This window comes from Oryctolagus cuniculus, chromosome 12 (assembly GCF_964237555.1).
Source record: "Oryctolagus cuniculus chromosome 12, mOryCun1.1, whole genome shotgun sequence".
Classification (NCBI taxonomy): domain Eukaryota; kingdom Metazoa; phylum Chordata; class Mammalia; order Lagomorpha; family Leporidae; genus Oryctolagus; species Oryctolagus cuniculus.
This window is the reverse complement of record NC_091443.1, coordinates 56,221,142-56,248,116: the sequence shown is the minus strand read 5'-3', so window position 1 is coordinate 56,248,116 and position 26,975 is coordinate 56,221,142. Positions and strand designations below refer to the sequence as shown.

The window sequence follows — 26,975 nt, the reverse complement described above, 5'->3', positions numbered from 1 at the left end:
AAGAACTCTCAGGAAGCCCAAAGAGAGGTCAGCATGGTGAGGAACTGAGGCTTCCTACCAGTAGCTGTGTGAGGGAGCTTGGAGTCAGGACCTCCAGGCCCAGGGAAGCCGTAGACTGTAGCCCTGATTGACATTTTAACTGCAAACTCATGGAAAATCCCAACCCAGAACCACTCAGCTTCATCAGTCCCAAATTAGTGATCTACTGAAACTGTAAGATGCGAATATTTCCTGTTTTAGCCTGCTAAGATGGAAGCTAATTTTTTACCTACCAGTAACATAATGGCCTATCACAATACTGTTTCTAGTGTGTAGCTCAATCCTCCCAAAGATATCTTATGATTTAGTAGAGAACTTTTTCTTCAGGCTTCATCCAATATACGACATTTAAAATGTCTTGCCTTGAGGTCTTCACTCACGGATAAATTCTCAGACGTAAATTAAGAGCTCACCTGAGACAGAAGGTGTTTTTTATGAAGTTGTTTGAACAAGCTGTAAAACTGCTTTTGAATACAAAAGGAAGCAATGGTTATGCCTGCCTAAGCATTCCAATTCCGTATAATCACCTCTTCAGAAAATGAGCCTCTGTCTGGTTGTCCGTGCTTCACTCAAAGACACATACCAGCAGAATGCAATTCTCAACCTTTACCTTCCCTCAGAGCTGTTTTAGGAATAAAAAAGGAAACTCTTTAACCAAATGGGCTCTTCATGTGGCTCAGTATTTCAGGAAAGCCCTGCGATCCATGCACACATGCCTGGTGGTTTTGGAATAGCATTATCCTGCATAAGAGTATTAGAGTCAGGGGCTACTGTGTCATTCTCCCAGGTGTTACATGGAGCACACCTGCTTGAGCTACCATCTTACCTCCATTCAAGGAAGCCATCAAGTTGGCCTCTCCTCGTGGAATTAATAAGGACGTAAAGTTCTTTTGTGCCCTCCAAGTCACCTGTGGATGAGTTCGTTTTCTGTGGGCAACCTCAGTTGTGTATTACCTGCCCTCTGAGGACCAAATAGGGTGCAAACATTCTCAACAGCACAAAATCCTGGACTGGAGAGTAGCATCCCAGTCTCTAACGGTTCATCTTGATATTGCGAATAAACCTCGTTTGTCAAAGTTCAGCTTTCTCTCCACCACTGTCAACCCCCTAATCCTAATAGTAGATGACAAGCAGAATGAAATAGTGTTCTCCCAACTACATAAGCTAGAGACAAACTCTGGGGCTGGCCTCTGCAGTGAGAAGCAAACGGTGTCTCTCTTCCTCAGGTGAAAGTGTGGAAGAAAACGCCAGCGTCGTGGTCAAGCTGCTCATCAGGCGCCCAGAGTGCTTTGGCCCTGCCCTGCGGGGTGAAGGGGGAAACGGCCTCCTGGCAGCCATGCAGGGTGCCATTAAAATCTCCGAGAGCCCAGCGCTTGACCTCCCCTCCCAGGGATACAAGCGGGAAGTGTAAGTGCATGGAGTTGCCTTCCTGCGTGGCTATGGCTCGCGAGCCCCTGCACGTTGTCAGTACTTGGATGGGTAAGGAGGTATAGAAAAGCTCCTCCTGACAGAGAGAGCACAGGTTCTTTCTCTTAAAATCATCTCCCCAAGTGAGTTGTCCTGACTCCTGCAGTAAGCCTGGCAATCGCATCACCTCCATCCTTCCAGCTCTCCCACCCCACTCAACCTCACTGGAAAGTCACAGCCTCAGCAGACCCTCAGCCACCACTGCCCCTCCGTGCAGCATCGCCACAAGAGGAGGATGTGTGGAACCTGAAGAGGGGCTACAGTTATGGTCTAGCTCCAGCACATGTCCTCCGGTGTTTTGAACTGCAGTCTTGTCCTGTCTCTCACTTTTAAAGACTGGTGGTGCCTTCTGCTCCCTCTTCTGCAAACGTGGGGACTAACCAAAGAGTGTTTTTGACTTGGGGAAAAGAGCTGCAGAATATTAAAAGGCACAGCATTTAAGGGTTAAGACTGGTCGATTACCTGAGTCCCTTCTTATTGTCTGCTTATCACGTCTTATGATCACTTCCCTTTCTTTATCGAAGCCTGTGTGTTGATAGAGCTCTCAAGCCAGTTGGCTCTTAAATTTGTCGGCAGTCCAATAGATAACCCCATAGAGCTGGAAAGAACCCAAAACCTATGCTGTCTCAGCTTCCTCATGAAGCATGAGAAAATACTAGGTCCAAGGTGTCGCTCCCCCTCTTCGTGGAGGAACGACACAGGACCCTGCGCTGTTCTTTTGTCTGCTCAGCCCTCCCCGGGTTTGCTGCTGGTTCTTCCCAAGTTGGCTACCGTCCCTTCCACCTCCGTGGAAGGGCGGTTCCCCCTGCCACTTTCCCCACTTCCGAGGGGGTGCGGCACACCGCCGGCTGGCTCTCTCGGGGGCTGCACAGGTGTTCCTTCAGATAGATGTTCCTCGTGCATGTTGTCTCTCTCCTCCTTTATAGTCCTCTTCCACCAATCCCAACTCTGCTACCCACACGCCGAGTACGCTGCTCTCCTGCAATCAGGAGCAGGTCCTGCTGTTTATTGGTTGAACTGGAGGCAGCTGTGTAGAAGCTGTTTCCTCCTCTCCCAGCGCCATATTGTGGGAGAGCAGATGCATAGAATAAGTCTTAATTCCAGTAACTTAGTCTAGTCCGAGTTGCTCCCAGTTGCTCCCCACACAAGGTCCTATAAGTTTGATAGCAACAGACCTATAATTCCAGTAACTTAGTCTAGTCCGAGTTGCTCCCAGTTGCTCCCCACACAAGGTCCTATAAGTTTGATAGCAACAGACCTAGGACATAGACTTAGTGTTCCTGACTCCTTGTCCAATGTCCTTTCTTCTTCCTTTTTTTTTTTTTTTTTAGGTGTATTTATTTGAATGACAGAGTTACAGAGAGAGGTAGAGTCAGAGAGGTCTTTCATCCCCTGGTTCACTTCCCAAATGGCCACAATGGTGGAGCTGAGCCAATCTGAAGCCTTTCCCACATGGGTGCAGGGGCCCAAGTCCTTGTGCCATCTTCTACTGTTTTCTCAGGTGCATTAGCAGAGAGCTGGATCACAAGTGGAGGAACCAGGATTCAAACCAATGCCCATATGGGATGCTGGCAGTGCAGACTGGGGCTTTAACCTGCTGTGCCACAGTGCTGACTCCTGTCTAACGTCCTTTCTACGTGCATTCAGGGAAGAAAACAGGAGACAGAAATGAAACGGATTGGTAGTGTGGTCTGCATGATCCACCCATGCCAGCTCTCACATTCATGCCTTAAAGTTCCTGGGCCCCTAGGAATGTCGTGGGCAAATATCTGGGTCCTTTGAGCTTTAGGAATAAAACCACCTCCTAGATTTTTGAAGGGAGAGAGAGTTCCATGCATGGGGAAAGATGAGAGGAGCAGTGTTTCTGTCTCAAGCAGCTCACGTCTGATCCGAAGCAGTGCCTGCCAGGCCTCCTCACTCCTCCCCTGTGTTGCTTCTCTCTCAGCAGCCCGGAAGATGGAGAAGAGGAAGAAGAGATTGTGCACATGGGCAATGCAATTATGTCCTTTTACTCAGCTCTTATAGATCTGCTGGGCCGCTGCGCTCCTGAAATGCACGTAAGTTACGGAGTTCCCAGGGAGCAGCCTGGAGAAGCCTGAAGCCAGGGACAGCATACCTCCTGAATATAATTCGCTGACATGCCTGTCCCTAGGCTCCTCTTAGCTAGATTCAAAAGTAGTTTCCATCTCTAAGACCTGACACTGTTTCTTTCTAAGGAAGGACTCCTGGGCAGATCCTGTGATCGTGTGATTTCTTGGAGGCACCAGTTGGGCGTATCCTCTACGCTTTTTGTTTCAAAAATCTCCCCAAATTGCATTTCCATATGCCTCAGTTTGGTCAAAATGTGTCCAACTTGATTCTTGATCGTGTCCATCAGGACACTTTATGTGGAAAATTCTCTCTTCTTGATGGCTACAGTGTTATGTCCAAGGAAGGCAATCTGTTCCCCTAACTCATGTTTGTTGCTTTCCAGAGGTAGAACCTTACAGACATGGGCAACAGGGTGGCTCTGTTTTATGGAATGTTTGCTCAGACCTCCAGTTTGGAGCTAAAATATCTGTCCTTTCTGCTCCCCTTTTCACCTCTGCTGAGGGCTGAGGCAATTGGCACTGTTTCTCATAGGGCCTTGCACCTTAAGTGAGAGAGAAAATCATTGCTTTTCATATGAAAAGCAAATCTGAAGCTCAGGTAGAAGTGATCAAAATTCTTGGGATGTCAGTTCCTGTTCTGATAAACTATAGACTTACACATAGGCCTATCTTCCCATTTCTGTGTGTTTAAACTAATAAAGGAAATTAAAAGGAGCCAGGGAAATACTATGGTGTTCTGCTGTCTTGAGTAGGGGCCAGACACTGGCATGTTCAGGGATCCCTGTGTGCACATTCTCTGGTTCTCCTAATTAGCTCTCATCACGTGAGAAAGCAAATCGTGTAGTTGGCTTGTTCTTAGGAAGGTGTATTGGGTAGCAAAGCCACCAGAGCCCCTCTGGGAAGGAATTCCTTCTGTATTGTGTTTCTGCTCCAGTACCACATGCATGCACACCCCTTCTCAGAACCCTCTGTGGGCCCCTGCTCTGTCGGTGGTAGAGAGATGGGAGATGCCATCATAACCAGCATCCTTCCTCCACCCACAGGAATGGGAAGTGGCAGCCAGCAGGGGAACACAAGCTTTTCCTTTCCCTGGGATCACTCCTGCCCCAGCACACCATCCAGCCCACTTGGGGCACTGATCTGAGCTCCAGCCTGAGGCCCTGCTGCCCCATGTCAAAGACCACTCATGCAGGAGGATGCAGTGTGCATGCTGGCTGACCCTGGTGGCTGGCTGGATCAGATGGTTTATCCTGGGATAATTCCACTGAGATACTCAGGCTCTCTCTGATGGTCTCCAGCCCCAGTTCATCAAACTCTTAGGAAATTGAAATCCATGAGTCATTTCTACACCTACCAGAGTTCTAGAGTCTCGAATTGCAGCCACATTGGCAGTGCTTCCGTCATGACCCCTGAGAGCTCCCTATAGTGCACTGACATTGAAAAGCCATCAACAGGCAACACGTGTGCTGCTGAGACCTGATGCCATAACCGCATGACCATGTCGACCATGGCACAGCAATCAAGTAGCCGCCATAGCCCGAGGCATACCCTCAGCAGCACCTCTTCTAAAAATCAAGAGAAAGCTCCTCTCTTTCCTTTCCCTGTGGACACAGGGTCTATGACAGTTAGGGAACCGTGGAGCAGGGGTGCAGGATCTTCATCTGTCTAATTCTCCAGTCTCACATTACAGCTCATCCAGACGGGAAAGGGGGAAGCCATCCGGATCCGGTCCATCCTGCGCTCCCTGGTGCCCACAGAGGACCTCGTCGGGATCATCAGCATCCCCTTGAAACTGCCCTCCCTAAACAAAGGTAGGGGAAGCAGCTCAGGCGGACACTGCCAGTCTCCCAGCCACCTGCACGCCCAAGGGCAGGTGTGTTGCCAGCACAGCATCCCCCAGGCCAGGGGAGTGTGCTACCCTTTACCCTGAGATGAGGTTTCTCCTCCAAGCTTCAGCCTGCTGCACTCTCATCTTCTTGCCTTTGTCAAAACAACTGTCCCTGACGGCCCACAGAGACAGAAGACCCCACCATCCTCGGGACTCTCTGACCCCTTGAAGGAGACTGAGGGAATGGGCCCAATACAAGCTCTCAGCACAGCCTCCTTTGTCTCCTCCCACCACCCTGCCAGATTGCACAGGCAGCTGAGGCAGCCGAGGGGGCCTGACACAAGCTGTCAGCCCCCGAACTACCTGGAGCCTCATGTGTGTGCATCGTAGTTTTTCCTACAATGCCACATGACATCAGTCACTTTATCTTCGCAAAACTTGTACTCCTGCGAAAGTACCGTTTCTCCAAGTCATTCTACCTGCTATGCAGGAATTGAAAAAAAAAAACAGTGTGATTCCCTGTTGCAGTATTACCAAACTGATGTTCCATGAAACACTTCTGTATCAGATATTAATAGAAATACATACTCGTAAGAGGATTAGGATAAAACAAGTCTGGAAAAGACTGGGGGCTGTATCATATTTTTATAACTTCATGAGGCACAATAAGATTATTATGTCACAGAGAAGTTATGATAAAGAAAATAAATGTTGAACTTAGTGTTTTCCAAACACTCTGTTTCTTGAGCACAAAACACATATTATCCCACAAAAATAATGTTCCTCAGAATCCCAAGCCTATGAGAGATGAAGTCAGCCTCAACCACTTGAGTCCAGCTCCCCCTAGTGGCTTGGGCAGGGCAGGCCAGCAGCTTTGAGTCTGGGTAATCCCTTTTCTTTTGCCTTCTAGAGCCCTACTCTTGCTTCCCCAGGTAAAATGAGGCTCCTGAATAGATGTCCCTAAATCCCTATATCTCTTTGGATGACTTAGAAGTCTCACGGATTGCCAGTTCTGTATTTAAACTGCTGCAATGGGGCAGGCATTTGGCCTGGAGATTATGATGCTGGTTAGGATGCCTGCATCCAATATCTGAGTGCCTGGGATCCCATCCTGGCTCTGTTCCTAATTCCACCTTCCTGCTAATGCACACCCTTCAAGACAACAAATGTTGGCTCCAGTATTTGTGTCCTGACACTTATGCGGAATTACCTAGATTAACTTCCCAGCTCCCAGCCCTCAGCATGACCTGGCCCAAACACAGCAGTTACAGACATTTGGAGAGAGAACCAGCAAATGGGGTCTCTGTTTCTCTCACTCACTATCTCTATCTGTATCTCTCTGTCTCTCTTGCAAATAAACAATTTTTTAGAAAAAATAGTGTATTATGACTACAATTTGATCATATGAAGACTCTTCCTAATTTTTTATGCAGACAAAATAGGAGAATGGCTTTTTTATCCTCTCTTAAAATCCTATATTTATTCTCCAATCGAGTGGTTTTTATTTTCTTTGAGGCTCTTCACTTCATCTGTGAACCTCTCTATTAAAATAGTAGAATTTTTGAATGACCTGCATTTCATCAAAATCAAATAATAGTTTCCAATACTGAGAATATTCCCTTGATTTTATGCTATTATAATATAATGGCTAAAAGCATAAATTTAACCTGCCCTTGTTAACATTTTTTTCTCACTTTCATATGTCTTTGATCAACAGAGCAATGAGTTCAACCCTGATTTCTGTAATTTGCCCACTTTTGCAGTATAAAGATTCTCACTATAGCAAATTCTACACTAACTACCAATGTGATGTTGCTGAACACAGAGTTGGGAAAAGATAGCACACCCATCATCATATTGTACTTCCAATGTACAAATGCAATTGATGCAAATAACCTCAAGAGTATAGTTTATGATAAAATAAATAGGAAGTTATGAGTTATGAATATTGCTTAACTTTTTAAATAGTCACTAAAATTATAAATTTTAATTTTTCATAACACCCATGTTTAACAACTGCCTCACAAAATTTCTTGAATTTTAGCAATTGACTCTTCTAATCCAGTAAAGGCCAACCCCAGCACAGTGCTATATTATTCCTATTTTACTCCTGTTACTCATTCAAACTCACCACAGAACAGATAAGCTCTGTGTTGCTTTTTGAGACTGTAGAGATAGAAAAGGGGAAGTGACGTTTTCTGTGTCTTTCAGATGGATCAGTCAGTGAGCCAGATATGGCAGCCAACTTCTGCCCTGACCACAAGGCCCCCATGGTACTGTTCTTGGACCGTGTTTATGGCATTAAGGATCAAACTTTTCTTCTCCACTTGCTGGAGGTTGGGTTTTTACCTGACTTAAGAGCTTCTGCCTCCCTAGATACGGTAAGTGGCTAAAATAAGAACTACTTTTCCCATCATTGTAAAATTAGTAACACTGGACTTAGAAGTAAATATTTTCTACCTACTCACTGCTTATATTTTAGCAGCCTGCTTTAAAGGGTGAGAAAACAAAGATATGGAAGCTCTTTATCTGTTGGGCCAGAGACTTAGATATGGGTACCTTTGACCTCAAATGTTGAATCTAGCTTCCTCAGTTGTAGTTTCTTCATCCTGACAGTATTTGTCGGCAGGGAGGGATGGAATACTCAGTGCGTTGCAGAGTGCTGAGCGGCATCCCTGGCCTCTGTCCCCTAGTTACTAATAACACCCCAGTCTCCACCCCCACAATCTCCAGCTACACCAATTCTAGAGGGCACTAGATGTTCCCTGTGGCAGACAGTCACCCTCAGGGGACTTATGGCTTTTGGAAAGATCCTGGCTGTCAACAACGTAGGCTGCAAACACTCTTCCCATTATCGTTCCTTGGTTTCTATGCCCTGATGATCATGATCCATAACTCAGAAGCAGGATTGTGGCAAAGGTCAGCACAAGAGGCTAAGGGCAATTTAGAAGTTTGGAAATTCAAGGATGAGTAAAGGAACCCAACATCAGCCTTAAGACAGGCGCTCCCAGGAGTTAAAGCCCAATACCACAAGTCAAGACTAAACAGAGAAACAGTGACCTCAAGCTGTAGGCACAGGGAGAGAAGAAAAATTAGAACAGTCTAAAAAAGCATTTGCCAGTTCACAGTTGTTAAGCATCAGTCATAAATTTCTCAAGTGCGCCACCTGCTGTCTAACCGAGGTCGAAGTCAGAGCTCTACTTTTCCGAATAAAAGGTCAGCTTCCCTTTGGTGAGGTCCACCCTTGTGTCATTTATCAGATTGTGAATTGCTCACATGCTCATAAATTAACTGGTAGGGGTCAGAGTGCCACTTTTTCTTGGTAAAGCTGTCATAGAATCCATGAATCCAAGAGGCAGCTTGGCCTGTCCTCATAAAATCACAAGAGAACAATCTGCAAGTCCTCCCAGCCGTTGAGGAAAGAGCTACAAGCATGTGGAGCCCAGCATCTGCACGTGCAGGCATGAAGGGCTGCGGGGCTGAACATGCCGTCGGGAGCCCTAATAGACGTGCAGAATGCTGCTCTGAGGGAAACATGTTGACAGGAGGGTGTGGGATGACTCAGGACCACCCAGCCAGCCTTTGCTTTTTGCTTCGTTTTTGTTGTTTTTTCTTTAAATCTGATATTTTTTCCAATTGGAATGCAGAAGAAAAATAGATCTCCTGACAAGGCAGGAAGTTGTTCACTGTGAAGCATAGATATGTGTTCTGTGGGAGCTCAGTGCGCAAGCGTGAGCCTTGCTCTGTTGTATGGGAAGATTCAACAGCATCCTGACCCCCTTCCCTAGGTTGCCCTCAGCACCACAGAGTCGGCGCTGGCACTCAACAGGTACATATGCTCTGCCGTGCTCCCGCTGCTTACAAGGTGTGCCCCTCTCTTTGCTGGGACGGAACACTACACCTCTCTGATCGATTCTACACTGCAGACAATATACAGGCTCTCCAAGGGCCGATCCCTCACCAAAGCACAGAGGGACACCATAGAAGAATGTCTGCTTGCCATTTGCAAGTAAGTACCCCTTTCTGGGATTTTGACTTCTCTGGATGCATCCATGTAAACTGAATTTAATTGTGTAACTAAAAACTGGCGATACAGTCCAGGGAAGTGTCCAGGCCTTTGCTGTCCACCAGTTCTCCCTTGAACAGAAGGATGAGCTGTCGTAAAACCAGTTTGCCACAGAACCTTCCAGAGCCTCATCTCAGCCTGTGGGGGAGGGAGAGGTCGCAGTTCAGGCTTTAGCCCTTAGGGTTGGCTGTCTTTCAGGCATGAAGCATCCAGATTAAGAATGAAGTGTTCAGGTCACAAGTTTGAGCCAGAGACAGATTTTTTTCCCACCATGTAACATGTAACCTTTATACAGAGGCCTGGCTTTAAGAAGGTGAATCACAATGAACCCCGTCCAGGTCTCCCAAGACCTGAGCCAGAGAACAGACTCTCCAGGCACAGTACAGAGTTACGGACAATCATTTTTAGTCACCCCAAGAGCCGTGGGCCTTAAGGAATACCCGTCAATGTTAGTATCACAAGAAAAGCGCCCTTTCAACAGCAGGTCTCAGCAGCAGGCTTTGGACCGGGATCTGCATTGGAAGCTGGTGGTTCAGAATGTCAGCTGCATGTCAGAATCACATAGTGGGCTACTAAGTATCCCAGTGCTCAGGCTGCAAGCCAACCCCAAACTCAAAACCTCTAGGGGAGGGACTCCAGCCTCGACTTGTTGAAGTTTCCCGGCCAAGATTGAGAATCACTGCTTTAAGCTGTCCTGGATAGATCAACAGGCTTCCCTCGAGGGTCCCAATTTTTACTGAGTGAGTTGTTTCCTGATCACCCAAGAGGTGATTCTGCCTCGGGGAACGAGGTTTACAACTCGTCCGTCCTTTTAGGCTCTCAACTGAAAGGCCTTCTCAGCCACGAGATGCCACACCTGTTAGAACAGCCCGAATCCAGAGCACTGACAACACCAAATGCTGGTGCAGGTGTGCACCGGCAGCAACCATCGCCCATTGCAGCCGCTTTGGGACACAGTTTGGCAGTTCCTTACAAAACGAGAACATACCCTTCCTAGACAATCTTGTGATAGTGCTTCCTGATACTCACCAAAGGAGCTCGAAAGTATATCCACACAAAATCCTGCACACGGGTATGCATGGCAGCTTTATTCATAATTACCAAAACTTGGGAGCAGCCAAACTGCCCTTGAGTAGGTGAGTGGATAAGCAGACTGTAGTATTTACAGGCAATGGAATATTACGTTATTTTGGAGCTAAACAGAATGGAGCTCTAAAGCCAAGAAAAGACACGAAGAGACCTTCAATGCATGTGACTAAGTGAAAGGCTGCATGCCGTATGAGGCCAGCTGTATGACATTTTGGAAAGGCAAAACTGTGGGTATGGTGAAAAGATTGGTGGTTTCCAGGGGTTATGTGAGGCAGAGGTGAACAGGCTGATGGCAGAAACTTCAGGACAGTGAAAATACCTTGTTTAATAACTACAGTGGTGAATAGATGTCATAGTGCATCTGTACAAACCCTTGGAATGTACAATAACATGAGCAAGTCCTCATGTAAGCAATGGGCTTCAGGTGACAGTGGGCTCGTCACTCGTAACAAGTGTTCCACCCTAGCCTGGATGTTGCTTATGGGTAGGTTAAACATAAGTTGGGAACTCTGTGCCTTCCTGTCAGGGTTACTGTGAACCTAAAACTGCTCTAAAATTGTCCATTAGGGATAACATTTCTTAAGAGAAATCTCTACCTTATGTTTCACAAATAAAAATAGCCCCTGCATTTAAAATGCTTTTTTAACATTAACCCATATCTGTTGTCTTTGTAGTTTTTAAAGACTTATTTTATTTATTTGAAAGGCGGAGTGACTCAGAGCAAGAGAGAGGGCATACGAGCTCTTTCATCCACTGATTCACTCCAGAAATTCCTGCAATAGCCTCGGCTGGGCCAAGCCAAAGTCAGAAGCTAGCAGCTCCATTCAGGTCTCTAACGTGGATGGCTGGAGCCCAGGCACTAGGGCCACCTCCCACTGCCCTCCCAGGTACACTGAAAGAAGTGGAGAAGCTGGGACTAGAACTGGTTCTCAATATGGGAGGCCAGCATTGCAGGTGGCTGCTTAATCAGCTACACCGCATCCAGCCCTCTCTGTTTCGTTTTGTTTTCTTTTCCTTTTCTTTCCTTTCCTCCCTTCCCTTCTTCCTTCCTATTTTCTTCTTTTATTTGATATTTATGGAAAAGTTTTAAATGAATGACCTCTGCTTACATTAAGAAGCTATAAGATTAAGAAAATTAGAAAGGAAGAAAAAATAAGAGGGGGAAAATGAGTCAATCAATAAAACCAAAGACTAGATTATTTAAAAAAAAAAAGTTTTTAAACTCAATCTTAGCTGTGTCATTGTGTACTACAATTTGCCTTGGCCAGGGAATGAAGAATGGGATGGGGCCTTAGTCCAGGCCCCCAAAATAAGCTTTCTCCCTGAAGTCCTTTTTTTTTTTTTCAAAGACTTTATTTACTTGAAAGGTAGAGTTACAGACAGAGATAGGGAGGCACAGAGAGAGGTCTTCCATCTGCTGGTTCATTCCCCAAATGGCCACAACAGCCAGAGCTGATCTGAAGCCAGGACCAGGAGCTTCTTCCAGGTCCCCCACATTGGCACAGGGGCCCAAGCACTTGGGCCATCCTCCACTGCTTTCCCAGGCAATAGCAGAGAGCTGGATCAGAAGAGGAGCAGCCAGGACCTCGACCTGTACCCATATGCTAGCTCCACAGGCAATGGCTTAGCCTACTACATGACAGCACCGGCCTCCTTGAAGTCCCCTTCTACAGTCAGGCCTTAGACGCTCACACTACTTCATTCATTTGCAGGGTACTATAACAGCTGGCAGAGAATCAAACTAATTAGAAGGTTTTTGGTCTTAAAGAGAGACACTGCCTGGTAAATATACTCTTAAACCTCTAGGATTGTATAGGTCACCTAGATTTTCTACTCTGCCACTTCAAAAGGAGGAGTGACGGCCCCATTATTTGTGTATGGGGGCCTTTACCTTTCTTCTCAGTATCAGCAAGGGGAATAAATAACGAGTTTACACAAAGAGAATGTCTTCCACCAGTGTCAGTTCTGCGGTTGGCTGGTCCTGGAGCAGTAGTGGCTGCACATCTTGTTCTACCTTTGGCTAACTTTGAATTTGGTGTGTGTCCTAGGAACCACATTTACCTGCCTCCCAACAGAAGTTATTTCTTAGTAGCAAACTCATGTTAGTGAGACAAATCTGAGCTACAAATACTGTTCAGAAAACCAAACTTTGGGAAATTAGAATTTTACATCACACCAAAAGTGTAGCTCACAGCCCTGTTACTATACTTATAGGGCCTTGCACACCACTTCCCTTACCCACTTAAATTCTACAGATAGGAAACTGATTTTATTTTTTACTGTTTAATAAATCATATATTAATAGTTAGATGTATTTCATTCCTTGATTTTATTCAAGCTAGTCAATCAATCTTAATTGCTAAATAGCTGAATACTAATGTGTAACCTTGAATAATTTTGGATTATAACCACTAAACTTCGTGACAAGGCTAGGTGGTTGCCTGGTAGAGTTTGACTCACCCTGTTCACGCCAGGGCCGTTCATCCCAAGGCCAGCTCTGGGAACAGTGGTGAAGGTGAAAGAGAGGAGTTCTGTTTTCCACGTCCACCTGCGCCTGTCCTCCTGGTTGTAGATACCCCTCAGGTTTCTTCCTTCCCATTGTGACAGTTCACGTTACAGTTAGTGACTTTGTTTCCACAACTCCTCCCACATTTATGGGGGAAGCAGGGGGTCATGAAATGAACTTATATGGCAGATGGGGGTGTGTGTACATGCATGTGCACGCACGCCCTTTTCTCTGCAGAGAACACGTAGGTTCCACTAGGTTTTAAAAATATTTGGGAACCTAAAAATGAAAGCTATTTCATTGTTGCTTGTTATTCCTTTCTTTGTCTCAAAAAAATGTTTTGTCATTTGAGAGGCATAGAGATACAGAGAGACAGAGACAGAGAGAGCTCCTATATGCTGATTCACTCCCCCAAATGTCTGCAATGAATGAGACCGAGTTGGAGCTGGGAACTCAATCCAGGTCTCCAGTGTGGATGACAGGGCCCCAACTACTTGAGCCATCACCACTGCTTCCCAGGGTCTGCATTAGCAGAAAGTGTGAGTGCAGAATCAGGAATCAAACCCAGGCACTGCAGGGTGGGACACGGGCATCTTAATAAACAGCTCAACTGCTTGAACCAAACTCCGCCACTCTCTCTGAAAATACACTTGCATCAACTACTGAGGCTATAAGTTCTGTAATTCACATGATTTTTTGATTAGTTACTGCATTTACTAGTTACTACATTTAATTAGTTACTGCCTTCTAAAGGAGTTGATTTGAGAGCCAAGGCTTCACCTAGGGAACGATTCCAATAGTGAGAATCCCCGGACCACTCATGGCCTGGAGGGCTGCCCAGTTCCCTCCACAGCACACCACCAGGTGGCCTCAGGTTCCACCTGTGCATCTGCTCAGTGCCTGCTGCTGCCTTCGCAGAGTTCAACGGGGCTGCCAGTCGTTACAGCGGACAATAAAATTAACCTCATCTCCTTTCTCTTATGTTCTTTGCATGTAACCAGTGAATATATTTTCATTATTCATAGACCCTGAAACATTTATTTTACATAGTGATTGGAATTGAACCTTGGGTATCCCAATTCATTAGCATATGTCCCTCTTTCTGACTTTCAGCCAAATTAAATTTTAAAGTGTTTTATCATCCCCTGTCATTTGCCACAATCTTGTTTTGGGAGCCAATTGTCTTGAAACTTGTTCCTAATATGTGCTTTACTGTTGAATGTTTCTTGTGTTCTTTTTCCCTTTTATTATTTTTCCTCCTTTCTTCTTTTGTCCTTTCTGGTTTTTCTTACTCCACGCTACAGTCACCTGAGGCCTTCCATGTTACAGCAACTCCTGCGACGTCTCGTCTTTGACGTGCCACAGCTCAATGATTACTGCAAAATGCCTCTTAAGGTAAACATGACTGTTGTCATGGAAATACGGTCCACAGGAAGCTTGCCATGTAGAACATGATGTCTGCGCAGTTTGGGAAGGAAGCTATTTCATGAGTTTCACTTCTTAGGTTGATAGCGAACAAGATACAACACATGAAAACATACAGACCCCTCTTCTACATTCATTAGCTGCTCCAGTGTTCCTTAGTTTCCCCTTGCTACGTATTATTTAGCAGAGGTTAGTAAGAGGACTTGGAGCTTGCACTTGCCTGCCCTAACTATGTTTCCAGAATATTTTCAGTCTCAAAGTTTTGAAGGCCCTGTACTTCTTTACTCAAAGGCGCTAGGATGCCCCTTTTCCATTCCATATCATCTCATGCTATTTTTCTTTGTAACAATCCTCTCTTTTGATTTCCTTCTTCTTTTAAGATTTATTTGAAAGGCAGAGCTACAGAGAGGCAGAGAGAGAGAGAAGGAGAGGGAGAGAAGAGGGGGAGGGGGTCTTCTGTCTGCTGGTTCACTCCCCAGATGGTCACAGTGGCCCGAGCTGAGCTGATCTGAAGCCAGGAGCTTCCTCCAAGTCTCCCACACAGATGCAGGGGCCCAAGGACTTGGGCCATCTTCTTCTGCTTTCGCAGGCCATAGCAGAGAGCTGGATCAGAAGTGGAGCAGCCAGGACTTGAACCAGTACCCACATGGGATGCCAGCACTGCAGGTGGCAGCTTTACCCGCTATGCCACTGCGCTGGCCCCTATACTTTTTTCCCCCATTTATTAATGAAAAGATGCATAACCTATTCCTTATTTTTGCCTAATTCCTGATTTTTCTCATAAATTACAAATATTGCGTCCCTTGCTGTGGGAGTATCTGGGCCTGAATGGTGCCAGAATCAACCACCCACCCAAGAGGACAATGTTTTTAGCTTTTACTCCAAGGCTCTTAACTATATTTGTACATCCCAAAGTATCGACAGTAACCAGCTACACCAGAAAATCCTGCCAAATGATTTTGTGGTACAGAGAAACAAAGGTTTGAGACAAGCAGGTAGAGAGTGCCTATCTGCTGGTTCACACCCCAAATACCCTCAATGGGTGGGGCTGGGCAGGGACTACAGTCAGGACTAGGAAACTCAATCCAGGGTCTCCCATGTGGCTGCGGCCCAAGTACTTGAGCCATTACTGTTGCCCCCAAGGGTCTCTGTTAAGAGAAGGCTGGCACCAGGAATTGAACCCAGGTACTCCAATGCAAGGCACAGGTGTCAACCACTTGGCTGACTGCCCACTCCCAGCCTGGTGATTTTTTTTTTTTTTTTTTTTTTTTTTTTTTGCCAGGCAGAGTTAGAGAGAGAGAGTGTGTGTGTGAGTGAGTTATAGACAATGAGAGAGAGACAGAGAGAAAGGTCTTCCTTCCGTTGGTTCACTCCCCTAATGGCTGCTACGGCTGGCGCTGTGCCTATCTGAAGCCAGGAGCCGGGCACTTCCTCCTGGTCTCCCATGCAGGTACAGGGCCCAAGCACTTGGGCCATCCTCCACTGCACTCCCAGGCCACAGCAGAAAACTGGACTGGAAGAGGAGCAACTGGGACAGAATCTGGCACCCCAACCGGGACTAGAACCCGGGGTGCCGGCACCGCAGGCGGAGGATTAGCCAAGTGAGCCACGGCACCGGCCCTAGCCTGCTGATTTTAACACAACATTTCCAAAATGAATCAAGTCAAGATTTCAAGAATTATATTGAGATAACTAAAAATCCCCAAAAGTGCTGATTAAATCCCCTTTCTCTATGCTAAGCAGAAAAAAACAGTCTGTGTGATCCCAGAGAATCTAGTCTGTTTTAATCTCGAAACGTACTTTAGCCAACAACCACTGTTTGCACAGCTCAGCTTGGCATTGCTTTGTCTGCAGGCCTCTGCTGTCAGCAGAGTGTGGCTCCTAAAAGGGATCATTGATGCCATTCAATAAGCTCACTTCCACCTCTCAGAGCAGTGGGGAGCTTCTTAGCTGTGGCTCTCACCTGCTGAGTTGGCAACATGATTGATGTACTTCTGCCCTCTTCTGGCCGGATGTGAAACTGCTTTAGCACCACTGGGCCGTCAGAGGGCTCTGGAGAGGCAGCAGCCAAGGGGAGTAATCCATGCAGAGAACAACCTTCAGACCACAACCTTCTACCCTCCATCCCCTCCCCATGTCGACGTCCCCAGGATCTTCCAGAGTCCTAAGCAAAGGTCTCAGAAGAAATTCCTCCCACCCCTGACTTCTAAACAGCACCAGGGACTGCTCTCAAAGGGGAGCATTTTCTTGTTTGAAGTAAAAACAGTCCTTTGTTTTCTAGTAATTGCTAGGGGCACAGGAGGAGGCACAAGAATTACCCGGGCAGGTTCCGCTTGGGCTGGAGCTCATTAGGCACAGAGCGGATGGTTCCCAGGGATGTTTGAAGGGCCTCTTCATAGACAACCCAACTGTTGCAAATGCTGGTTTCATCTCATGACCTCTGCAAACTGTCTTTCTCCCCCTGCATGTTTCTGATGCGTGTGGACTTCCTCTCCCGCGTCCGGCTGGTGCAATCCTGTTCTGAACCTCCCAGCTTCTGACCAACCACTTCGAGCAGTGCTGGAAGTATTACTGTCTGCCTTCAGGCTGGGGCAGCTACGGCCTTGCCGTGGAGGAAGAACTGCACCTAACAGAGAAGCTCTTCTGGGGCATCTTCGACTCCCTTTCCCATAAGGTAACGACAGTGTTTCCTGAACAAAACGGGAGCTCGCGGTGATCTGAGCATAGATAATGATGAGCGTCTCTTTAGCTTTACTACATGCAAAGTGCCTCACATGTGTATTCTGCTTGTCCTCACCCCAAACCTCTGAAATAAGAACCATCGTCCTCATTTTGCAGTGAGGACGTCTCACAGCAGATGACCAACTTGCCAGAGCTACAGAGCTGTGTGAGAGCAACCACCGAAGTCAGTTACAAAGTCATGTCCTGACTCTAGGCTTGATGACTAACCTCACCCACCGTTCTCCTCCACCTGACCTGGCATGGCTCTGTCAGCCTTCACCAGGCTCAAGCCATGAGCAAAAGGCCTGGCACCTGCTCTGAGGTTGGCGCATATTCTGGGAAGGCTCTTCACCCATACCCATTTGGGGAGGAAGTCGAGTGAGATTTTTTTCAAAGGACTTATTGTACTTATTTGAAAGACAGAGAGGGTGAGTGACAGAAAGATCTTCCATCCATTGATCCACTTTCCAGATGGCCATGATGGTCAGGACTGAAGTCAGGCCAAAGCCAGGAGCCCAGAACTTCATTCAGGTCTGCCACATGGATGGCAGGGGCCCAACTACTTGAACCATGCTCCACTGCCTTCCCAGGTGCATTAGCAGGGAGCTGGATCAGAAACAGAACAGCCAGGACTTGAACCAGCTCTCCGATGTGGGATGCCAGCACTGCAGTCAGTGGCTTAACCCACTGCACCACAACACCAGCCCCAAGTGAGATCAAAACAACTGACTGAAATAGAGCTCCAGCTCTCAGACTTTGCTGCGTTTCCCTTGACGCTGTTTATTTTAGATCTGTGAAGTCACCAGCTGTGAAGGTGAATGTGAATAGATCTGGCTTTCTTAGAGAAGTCAAGAGCATTTGTCTAGCTTTTTTGCCTTCTCTTTAAAAAATGGTCTTTACCCTTATTCCCTTGGTCTAGTGTAAGTGGAAAAGAATTGTCCCTAACTCCACATGATTTGGCAGATATTCATTCCTGACCAGATTCAAGAGAGAGGATGTGACAGCAACACACGTGCAGTCTGCTGATAACATCGGCTGATGACCCACCGCAGTTCACTTCTGAGCTTTCTAAGCCCTCCCTCCCGGTCAGAGGTTGGGTCAGTTTCTGTAACTGCCCTTCGCAAACACGTTGATAGATTTTTCTGGCTTGATGAGAACTACTTTAGCCCTTAGAGAGTATTGAAATTAACTATTTGGGAGATGTTATGATTTAAACCTTGGTTTAAGGCTTTCCTTCTTAAAGCAAATGGAGTCTTGAGGGCTTACAGATCTTCATTTATCTTCCAAGGAGAGAGAATTAAAAGGCTGACACATCCTCCGTTTTGGTTAAACTGCATAAATGCATGTATTTGATTTTTATTTGCAGCTGACTCTTGAATGATTCTACCTGATGGCCTTGGTTCTGGTTTCTCTACTAACGTAGTCTTTGTCTTTCCGGACAGAAATACGACCCTGATCTTTTCCGCATGTCCCTGCCTTGTCTCAGTGCTATAGCCGGGGCATTGCCACCAGATTATTTAGATACCAGAATCACAGCCACGCTGGAGAAACAGGTCTCAGTGGATGCAGATGGCAACTTCGACCCCAAACCTATCAACACCATAAAGTGAGTCCAGAATCATCTCTAGGCTGGTCCTCTATTTTGTCCCATAGCCGATGTTTCTGTTTCAGAAGGTAGCAAGAAATTTAAACGTTTTATTTCTGTCCTGCCAACACTGTTCATCTTTCCCCTTGATTCGACAAGTCACATCACACTCAAGGTTTATTCACCCACATCTGATTATATGAGGGGTTTGCAAAAAGTTCTTGGAAAATGTATGTTACGAAAAAACTGTGCATGAATTTCAAAAAAATGCAGTAAAATAAACCTTTATTTACATTCCATCTTCCATTCTGAAGTCCCCTTATAGATCATGTTATTACATTCTGGACATTTCTTTGGATGGTAGGATTGATTTTTTAAATTATAAGACAAAGATGCTTCCTCAGGTCACAGTTTATGGAACCATCCTGACAAATGATGCAACTAATTTATTAATGAGTTTTTTTAACAAAGTCTTTGTTCTTTGTGAATTAGACCAGATATAATAGCATCATACATTGAAACAGCCCCATAAATAATATTCTGCTAAGCTGCAGCCAGAACTCCAGTGTGATGGCAAAATAGGATGGCGTCCTTGTTGGAGAGGCTGGACCTGCTCTTTGCCATGCTAAGGGTTGCTGGAACTATGGCTCCAACAGCACCTTTTAATTACTGTTTGATTTCTCTGAAATTCCTCAATGCTATAGAGTAAGCCATGGAGGTGTGTTTAAATTATCCTTTGGGAAAAAATATCACTCCGTTTTGCTTTGTATAAGTTTCACACCAGTTGTGAATATGTGTTGAGGTATACAGTCTTCATCCCCAGCAGTATTCTACATGAAGATCTCCAAAACTGCTGCAGAATGAGCAGGAAAAATAAAACTGACCCTATCTAAACCTCTAGGACTTTTGTTTGGTGTCAGTAGTTCTTAAATGAGAGCCTAAACCCTTTGTGGGCTCTCAAGTTTGGTAACATAAAATTCATCTCTGGAAAATTAAGTACACATTCCATCAGATGAAGCCTTGAACTAAGGGAATGGTGGGAAGAAGAATTGAACCTGCTATAAAGAAAAAAAAAGGGACATGGTAAAACACCAAGCTGGCATCAAAGAGAAGGCAGGTGTTGACTATGGAGAACTTTGTCTGATAGTTAAGTGTGCCAAAGGAAGAGAAAGCAAATGGCATAATAAGGTAGATGCCTTTATAAACACTGAGACAACAGTCTACTCCAGAGATTGTATGCTAATGATGAGTGGTTGTATGTTATTTTGAGAGTCCCGATTCCTTCAAATATACCTCTGACATCAATGTGGTTCTTTGGGTATCATGAGAAATGAAGTCTAACCCTGGATAACTTAAGGAGAAAAGTACTTTATTGCCAGAATATGGGATCATTATCAAAACCTAATGAGAGGCTGATTTAACTCAGCAAGGACAGGCACCATGGAATAACTGGCCCCAAGGCACAGTGACCAAATGAGAATTCCCCATTGGGTGAAGCATCTTGTAACGTTTGCTACCCTTCTGTTGCCCAACTCAGCTCACCATGCCAACTCAGATTCCACAGAGAGGGAGTCTGCTTTGCCTGGTTATCTGTCATTGGTAACAGTTCACATAACACCACGTGCAACCCAAGAAGACTTGCATTGCAAAGGGAAATGGAGTTACTGTTAACAACAGGAGGGAGGGTCAAGAGCAACAGGGAAGCAGAAATGACAGATTCCTACTTTACTTCCAAAATTCTGGTATTTAACCATGAGCTACTAAACCCAAAAAGGTAGACAACCATTATTTTATAGTATATCATCCTGTAGCTACCGTTTCTACCATTCCCAGATCAGAGCAGTAGGCTGACAGGCCAGTTTCTTTGGATGAAGAGGTCCTCACTATCTAACCTGGACAGGTCTGGTCCAAGAGCCAGAGTGCTTCAACAGGAGCCAAAGAGATGCTGGAGCAGCTGGAGGGAGTCCACCTCTGCAGAGACATTCTGTGATGAGACGTGGCTGTATGGCTGAGACCTCACCCTGCAGTGCCATTTCTGCTCAGCAGTATCACTACTATGGTTTGCTGTCGCTTCAGCTTTGGGGTTAGCCAGTGATGAAATCCGACTTTTGACAGGCAGTTGTTCATTCCAGCTGTCGTCTACCATATCTGGATAAAGCACTTAGAGGAGTTGTAAATTTTTTTTCTCATTTCAGTTTTTCCTTGCCTGAAAAATTGGAATACATTGTCACCAAGTATGCTGAGCATTCACATGATAAATGGGCCTGTGAAAAGGTAGGGATTATCATCCAATTGACAACTGTCAAGGAGAAGAAACAGCTCAAGAACATTAAAGGGTCCACTGCTGGAAATCTGCCTGATTTGTCTAAGTGACAGCTCACCATGCCGAGAACATTCATTATTTCCTGGCAGCAATTTCCCAGGGTTGGTGGAGGTCAGACAAATAGGCAGAGGCAGCTGCTAGTGCTGTTTCTGTATTTCTCAAGAAAATGATCAGTCTGGAAGTGTTAACTTCTTTTTTAACATTGTATTTCCTGGAGTTTGTGCCCAAGCACATAATGGTGTGTGTTTGACATAAATGCTTAATGGGAATGGGGAAGCTTTTATTTATTTTTTTCTTTGAATAACACATTGGAAAGGAGGAAATGACATTGAAAGCTTTGCCTTTTTTCTAGGAAGTTGAATTTTACTCTAGGGAAGACACACAAGTGTCTTCCTACGGTAGGCAGCAGTAGAACTTCCAGACACTCCCTTGTTAATAAGCCTGTCCATCTGGTGTTTAAAATTCCTCACCACATGAGGTCAAGCTGCTTAATAAGTTTAATTGCTATGTCAGCCCTTTAAGGCTGGCAGGCATCAGGGTAAGACTGTGCCAAAGATATCCAGGATTTCTGTGGACAGCCAGTTAAGGACCAGGGCCATTGCTCAGCTGCAGCAGTGGGTCTAGCTCCACGGCAAAACCATAGACAACCACATCCATGGAATACTGCCATGTCCTCACATAGGGTGCACCTTGAACATCATATTGATCTGGGCTCCACTCATGTTTTTAAAGCCCTGTTTGGGACTGGTGATATCAGCATCCATTGTAACTGTGGTTTGGGCTCAGACCTCATAGGTATAGAGCAAGGATGGGAAAACCTATTCTGCAGAGGGTCAGATAATAAACATTGGAAGCTGTGGACCACACAGCCTTAACTGGAATTAGTCACCTCTGCCATTGTAGCACAAAATTAGCCATTGACAAAACAAATAAAATGATACCTGTGTTCTAATAAAACTATTTACAAAATAAAAAGGCAATCAAGTGAACTTGGCCCAAAGGCCATAGTTTACAGAACCTTGCTCTAGAGTTTCTATGTTTTCTAAGAATTCTTTCTATGTGGTTGTTTGGCCAACCCATGAATTAGGGAGAAGAAATAGCTCCATGAATCCATAATAATATCCAATCTATTACTGAACCACATGGGTTTCACCTCCTGAGTCTCCCTTGAATTTCTCTGTTCTCTCCATCCCCACGGCACGACTTTAGTCCAAGCTGCTGTCATCTTTCACCAGAATGATTGTGATAACTTCCTTGTTGGTCTACCCATTTGCATTTTTCTTCACACCACAAGCAAGTGATGATTTCAGAATGCACATTAAGACATATGTTATCACTGCTTGTCCAGTCCTTCTCCTTGTTAAATTCCTTTAGCAACTTCTGACTATTCTCGACATAAAGGTCCAAATCCTTAACAGGGCCTGGTGAGTGCTGGCTAATCTGACCTCTGCTACCATCTCTCCCACATGCCCATCTCTTACACTCTACACACATGTGTGAAAGCTTCCTCCATCGGCGCCAGCTGCCCTCTGCAGTCAGACAGGTGCACACACCATTCCACAGCTCATCTTTCAAGTAGCCACTCATGCGTCAACTCCTAGTATGGTGCTGTCCCAGATCTGGGCCCTCTTAGCACCTCATTCTCAAGGGCAGGGGGACATTTAGAGTAGTAAACTTCCAGGTTCAGATATGTTGACAGGCGCCTATGGAATATCCAAGTGGGGCTTAAGTAGATTTGGGAATTGGGAGAGCACGCTAGCCTGGAAAGATGGATTTAACATTAGGCACTTATCAGTGGTAAAATTTTTATTCTTTCTGGGGCTGGCACGCAAGAGGGCAAACCAAACACTCCCTGTGTGCAGCAGGCAGGAGGCCTTTCAGCCCTGTCTTACACTCCTCCTGGGTGTGCCACACTGACCTAAGAAGCATTGTTCTCAGGGTCCTTCCACACATCCTTCTCCTTAAGTGGGCCTGAAACACAAGCAAAACAGTGGAGAGGACAGCAACTGACACAAGAAGGAATAAAGGGGCAGAGTTCAAGATTCAGGAGGCGAAGAGCCTGATGACCTTAAAGGATCAATTACCAGGGATTTCCAAGCCCTGTCACCGTCCATTATTCCATTCATGCAGTGAAAATAGAAGCAGGAATTTGGGTCAGATAGCAGGACTCTTCGAGTGCCAAGGTCGTTTAAACTGAGAACCTTTCTGCAGAGCCAGAGCGGATGGAAATACGGAATTTCCCTGGATGAAAACGTGAAGACCCACCCGCTGATCAGGCCTTTCAAGACCCTGACGGAGAAGGTAAGAAACGGGCCTCTGCTGACGCTCTGTGCAGCCTTTGGTTTCGTTCCCAGGGAATCCTATCAGAAGCTCAGAGGAGCACAGAGCGCACGCACTCTCAATTTCCTTAGAGACTTTCTAGGACTCCCCAAACTGCTCACACACTTGCCGGTGGGCAGTAGCCCCAGGACCAGTTTACAAGTTCCCAGCCTTGTGTTCCATTCTTTGGCTCTGAGAGCCCATTGGTGGAAGAAGCACTGTGCTGCACTCACAGGCTAGGCGGAAATACTTGTAGTTCTACAAACTGAGCTAGATGGTTGAGGCAGGGTGAGGAGCAGGTGCAGTGAATTGCTGGAGAAGATTCAGACAGAAATGGTTTCTGAGACAGGAACAGAGTCCCCGAGGAAATAGGCACAGGTCTGCTTTTTGTAAATTAAGAAATGTGGTTCAACTCGATACTGAATTCCCATCCTACAGTCAGTTCAAGAGTTCTTTGCATACTTTAGGCCCAGTGTCCTGTGTTAAGGGCAGCCTGTGTGTCTCTGTACACACACTGACCCTCTAGGGACTTGTGCATAGATCAGAAGAGAGCCTGAACCCAAAGCACTGTGTGTTTCTCAAGCTCAAAGGAGTAGAGCAGCCTCAGCTGATGTATACAGAGGGAGAAGCGAGGACTCGGAGTCCCTTCACTGCCCTGGTCTCAGCCCATAGTGTGTTGCCGGTGCCTGGGGAGCCTGCAGACTTGGCTTTCACTGGTTTTCAGGGTGCCCCAAGCACCAAAGTTTGGGTGTTTGAAGCCACTTCAGCAGTGGCATCAAAGGGTAAACTCACCTCTACACAAGACATTTCTATTTCTGGTGGTAGAATTTGAACCACACTTCTTATTTTTTATTACATTATGATATCTTCTCCAGATGATATCATAAATGAAATAATTACAGAAAAAGAGCTTTGTGCAAATGCATTTTGACAATATCCTGTCTTAAGCAGCTGCTAGGGCTTGAGGGCCATTCTCCTATTGTTGATTCCTCTTTATCCATAAAACGTGGATCTTGTCCATAATATCTGATACATTCCTTTGAAGACCAAGAGACTGTGGGATCTTATAAAACATCAGGAAGCCTAATTATGTGATTCAGGTGAGATGCTGCCAAGTGTGGTCTGACCTGGTGAGAGAGAGGGCCAGAGCTTTCTATATTTCTAGTACCTTGTCCACACTGGGATCCAACTACCATGGGGAGACAGGCCAGTCAGAATGTTCGGGTGTGTTCTGCAAAGCTCATCTGTTCCAACTGTCTTCCAGGAGAAAGAAATTTATCGGTGGCCTGCCAGGGAGTCCCTGAAAACCATGCTGGCTGTGGGCTGGACCGTGGAGAGGACCAAAGAGGGTGAAGCCTTGGTTCAGCTGCGGGAAAATGAGAAACTTCGAAGTGTGTCCCAAACCAGCCAGGTATGACGGCCACATGCCAAGCCCAGGGTGGGCCCACAGAGCCCACAGGGAATCTGGGGACCATCTCCCTGAGGCACCGGGGGTGGCAACGCCTAAGATGAGCCCTGGGGGTTTGTCGGGACTGAAGCTGGGGCCGCTGATAAGAAGAAGGAAAGCAGTGGCACCCCCGTGACCCTTGCTCCACTTTCCTAGGGTAACAGCTACAACCCTGCTCCCCTCGACCTCTCAAACGTTGTGCTCTCCAGAGAACTCCAGGTCAGTGGTGATGCCTTCACAACAGCAGAGCCCCTCCAGGTCAGGGCATAGTACTTGCCATGGAGTTCAGGGGGGAAGGAATGCCCAGAACATGTCACCTGTAGACCATCCAAACACAAGAAGGCCCCCACTGTGCAGAGACCATGGGAAGTCTCAGCAGAATTAGTCATTCATCTGAGGAGAGGCTGGGCACTTTGTCTAAGGAAGGAATAAGGGGTGCTGGCTCAGGAAGAGGAAGGGCAGCCAACAAACTGCTCTATCAAAACTCCAGCAGTTAAGACAAAACCCTGGAAATTCGACCCCTGAGTTGAGATGTTTGCCCGGTCCTTGTGAGTCCCCCATATGTCCTTGGGGTTTATAATGACAGCCTGCATGTCCCATAATGGATTTGTTCGAGTTCTTCCTGACAGCACAGATAAGCAGTTGTTGCAGGACAAAGTGACATAAAACCAGGGGGGTGGAACTAAAGGCCCTAAGCTGCCTCCCTCTTCTCCTCTCTTACACACAGTGCTAGCTGTGGCCTGCCCCAGCCTGGTGCACTGGGAGTCCATCCATCCAATCCCTAGGGCCTTCTAGAAAGTATCTCCCGAAAATACACCCTTCCTAGAAGGTCACTGTTTCATGAACCTTATACAGATTAATTCTGTTGGGGAAATGTCATGTACCAGAGTTTGCTCTAAGATGTGGATATTTGGAGTTTGGTAAACTAAAGGCTTTCAGGAATTCTAGACTTTGCTTGATCAACACTCACAGCTCCCTGTCTCAGGTCAAGAGAATGATACTGAACTCCTATGAAGAATAAAGGGCTGCCAGCCTTAGTTCCCACTGGGAATGTGTGCTTCTGATAAACGCATCAAGCTTCCAGGATAATAAGTTACAAGGGAAGGATGGAATTAGAAATAGTTGTCTGTGTGTATGGGAAGTCAGAAAACTAATGAGGTGCATAAGCACAGACTAATTAATGATGGGAGGCTCTCAGCAGTGATGCTGTTAGCATTCCGCGATGCTCTGTTCCCGAGACTTCCTGAAACAGCCTGGCAGATCGTAAGCTGTTCTTGCCTGCTTTCTCTTTGACTGGTGTTTCCTTGGTGAGACGTAGGGGATGGTGGAGGTCGTGGCTGAGAACTATCACAATATCTGGGCCAAGAAGAAGAAGCTGGAGCTGGAGAGCAAAGGTGAGCCTGGTCCACAACGTCCCCTGGAAGAGGGGGAGCTGGGGGGCGGGTGTGTTCTCCCAGGGATATAATGAAAGAGGCAGACTCGTTGTCATCTCGCCCCTTACTGACTCCAGGTGGCGGCAGTCATCCTCTTCTGGTGCCATATGACACCTTAACTGCCAAGGAAAAGTTCAGAGACCGAGAGAAGGCACAGGACCTGTTCAAATTCCTGCAAGTGAATGGTGTTATAGTTTCTAGGTAAGTCATTTTCCACAGAAGTTAGTGGGTCAGGAATGTGCATGTATTTAATTAGCTGCCTACAAAACCCATCAGATTAAGGATAGAAGTTGAGTCTTTTGAGATGAGTTAAAAGCAATACAGGCACTCATTCACAGATCTGGAGCTAGGGGACAAGTCCTTTGCTTTGTACAGTGTTCCAGTAATTGGAGTCATAAACCACAAACCTAGTACATCTCAAAGCCTTGGAATTTGGGCTTCTTTAAAGAGCACTAAGAATTTTGAGGCACATGTGAAAACAAAGTATAATATTCTAAATATTTTTAAGTTTTCTTCTGTTTTACAGTTGTCTCATACATGCCTAATTCAAAAACTATACATTTGGAAGCTTGTAGTTATAGGTCTTTAAAAAATATGCAATTTAATTTCATGGAATCAACAGTTCTCTGCATACTTT

The 26,975-nt window shown here is 46.0% G+C and overlaps 1 protein-coding gene across 8 annotated transcripts in view; it reads left to right on the top strand.

The window, feature by feature from the left end:
• Window positions 1–26,975, top strand: part of RYR3 (ryanodine receptor 3) — a 598,353-nt gene that overhangs the window by 445,852 nt on the left and 125,526 nt on the right. For 6 of the 8 annotated variants that reach the window (XM_070053266.1, XM_070053267.1, XM_070053269.1 and 3 more), the window contains 14 exons: window positions 1,266–1,446; window positions 3,452–3,563; window positions 5,287–5,407; window positions 7,636–7,805; window positions 9,213–9,433; window positions 14,390–14,480; window positions 17,044–17,184; window positions 18,674–18,837; window positions 21,012–21,090; window positions 23,351–23,440; window positions 24,723–24,869; window positions 25,062–25,124; window positions 26,224–26,299; window positions 26,416–26,539. In XM_070053266.1, coding sequence (XP_069909367.1) covers window positions 1,266–1,446; window positions 3,452–3,563; window positions 5,287–5,407; window positions 7,636–7,805; window positions 9,213–9,433; window positions 14,390–14,480; window positions 17,044–17,184; window positions 18,674–18,837; window positions 21,012–21,090; window positions 23,351–23,440; window positions 24,723–24,869; window positions 25,062–25,124; window positions 26,224–26,299; window positions 26,416–26,539 — 1,780 coding nt within the window. 8 annotated transcript variants of the gene reach the window in all.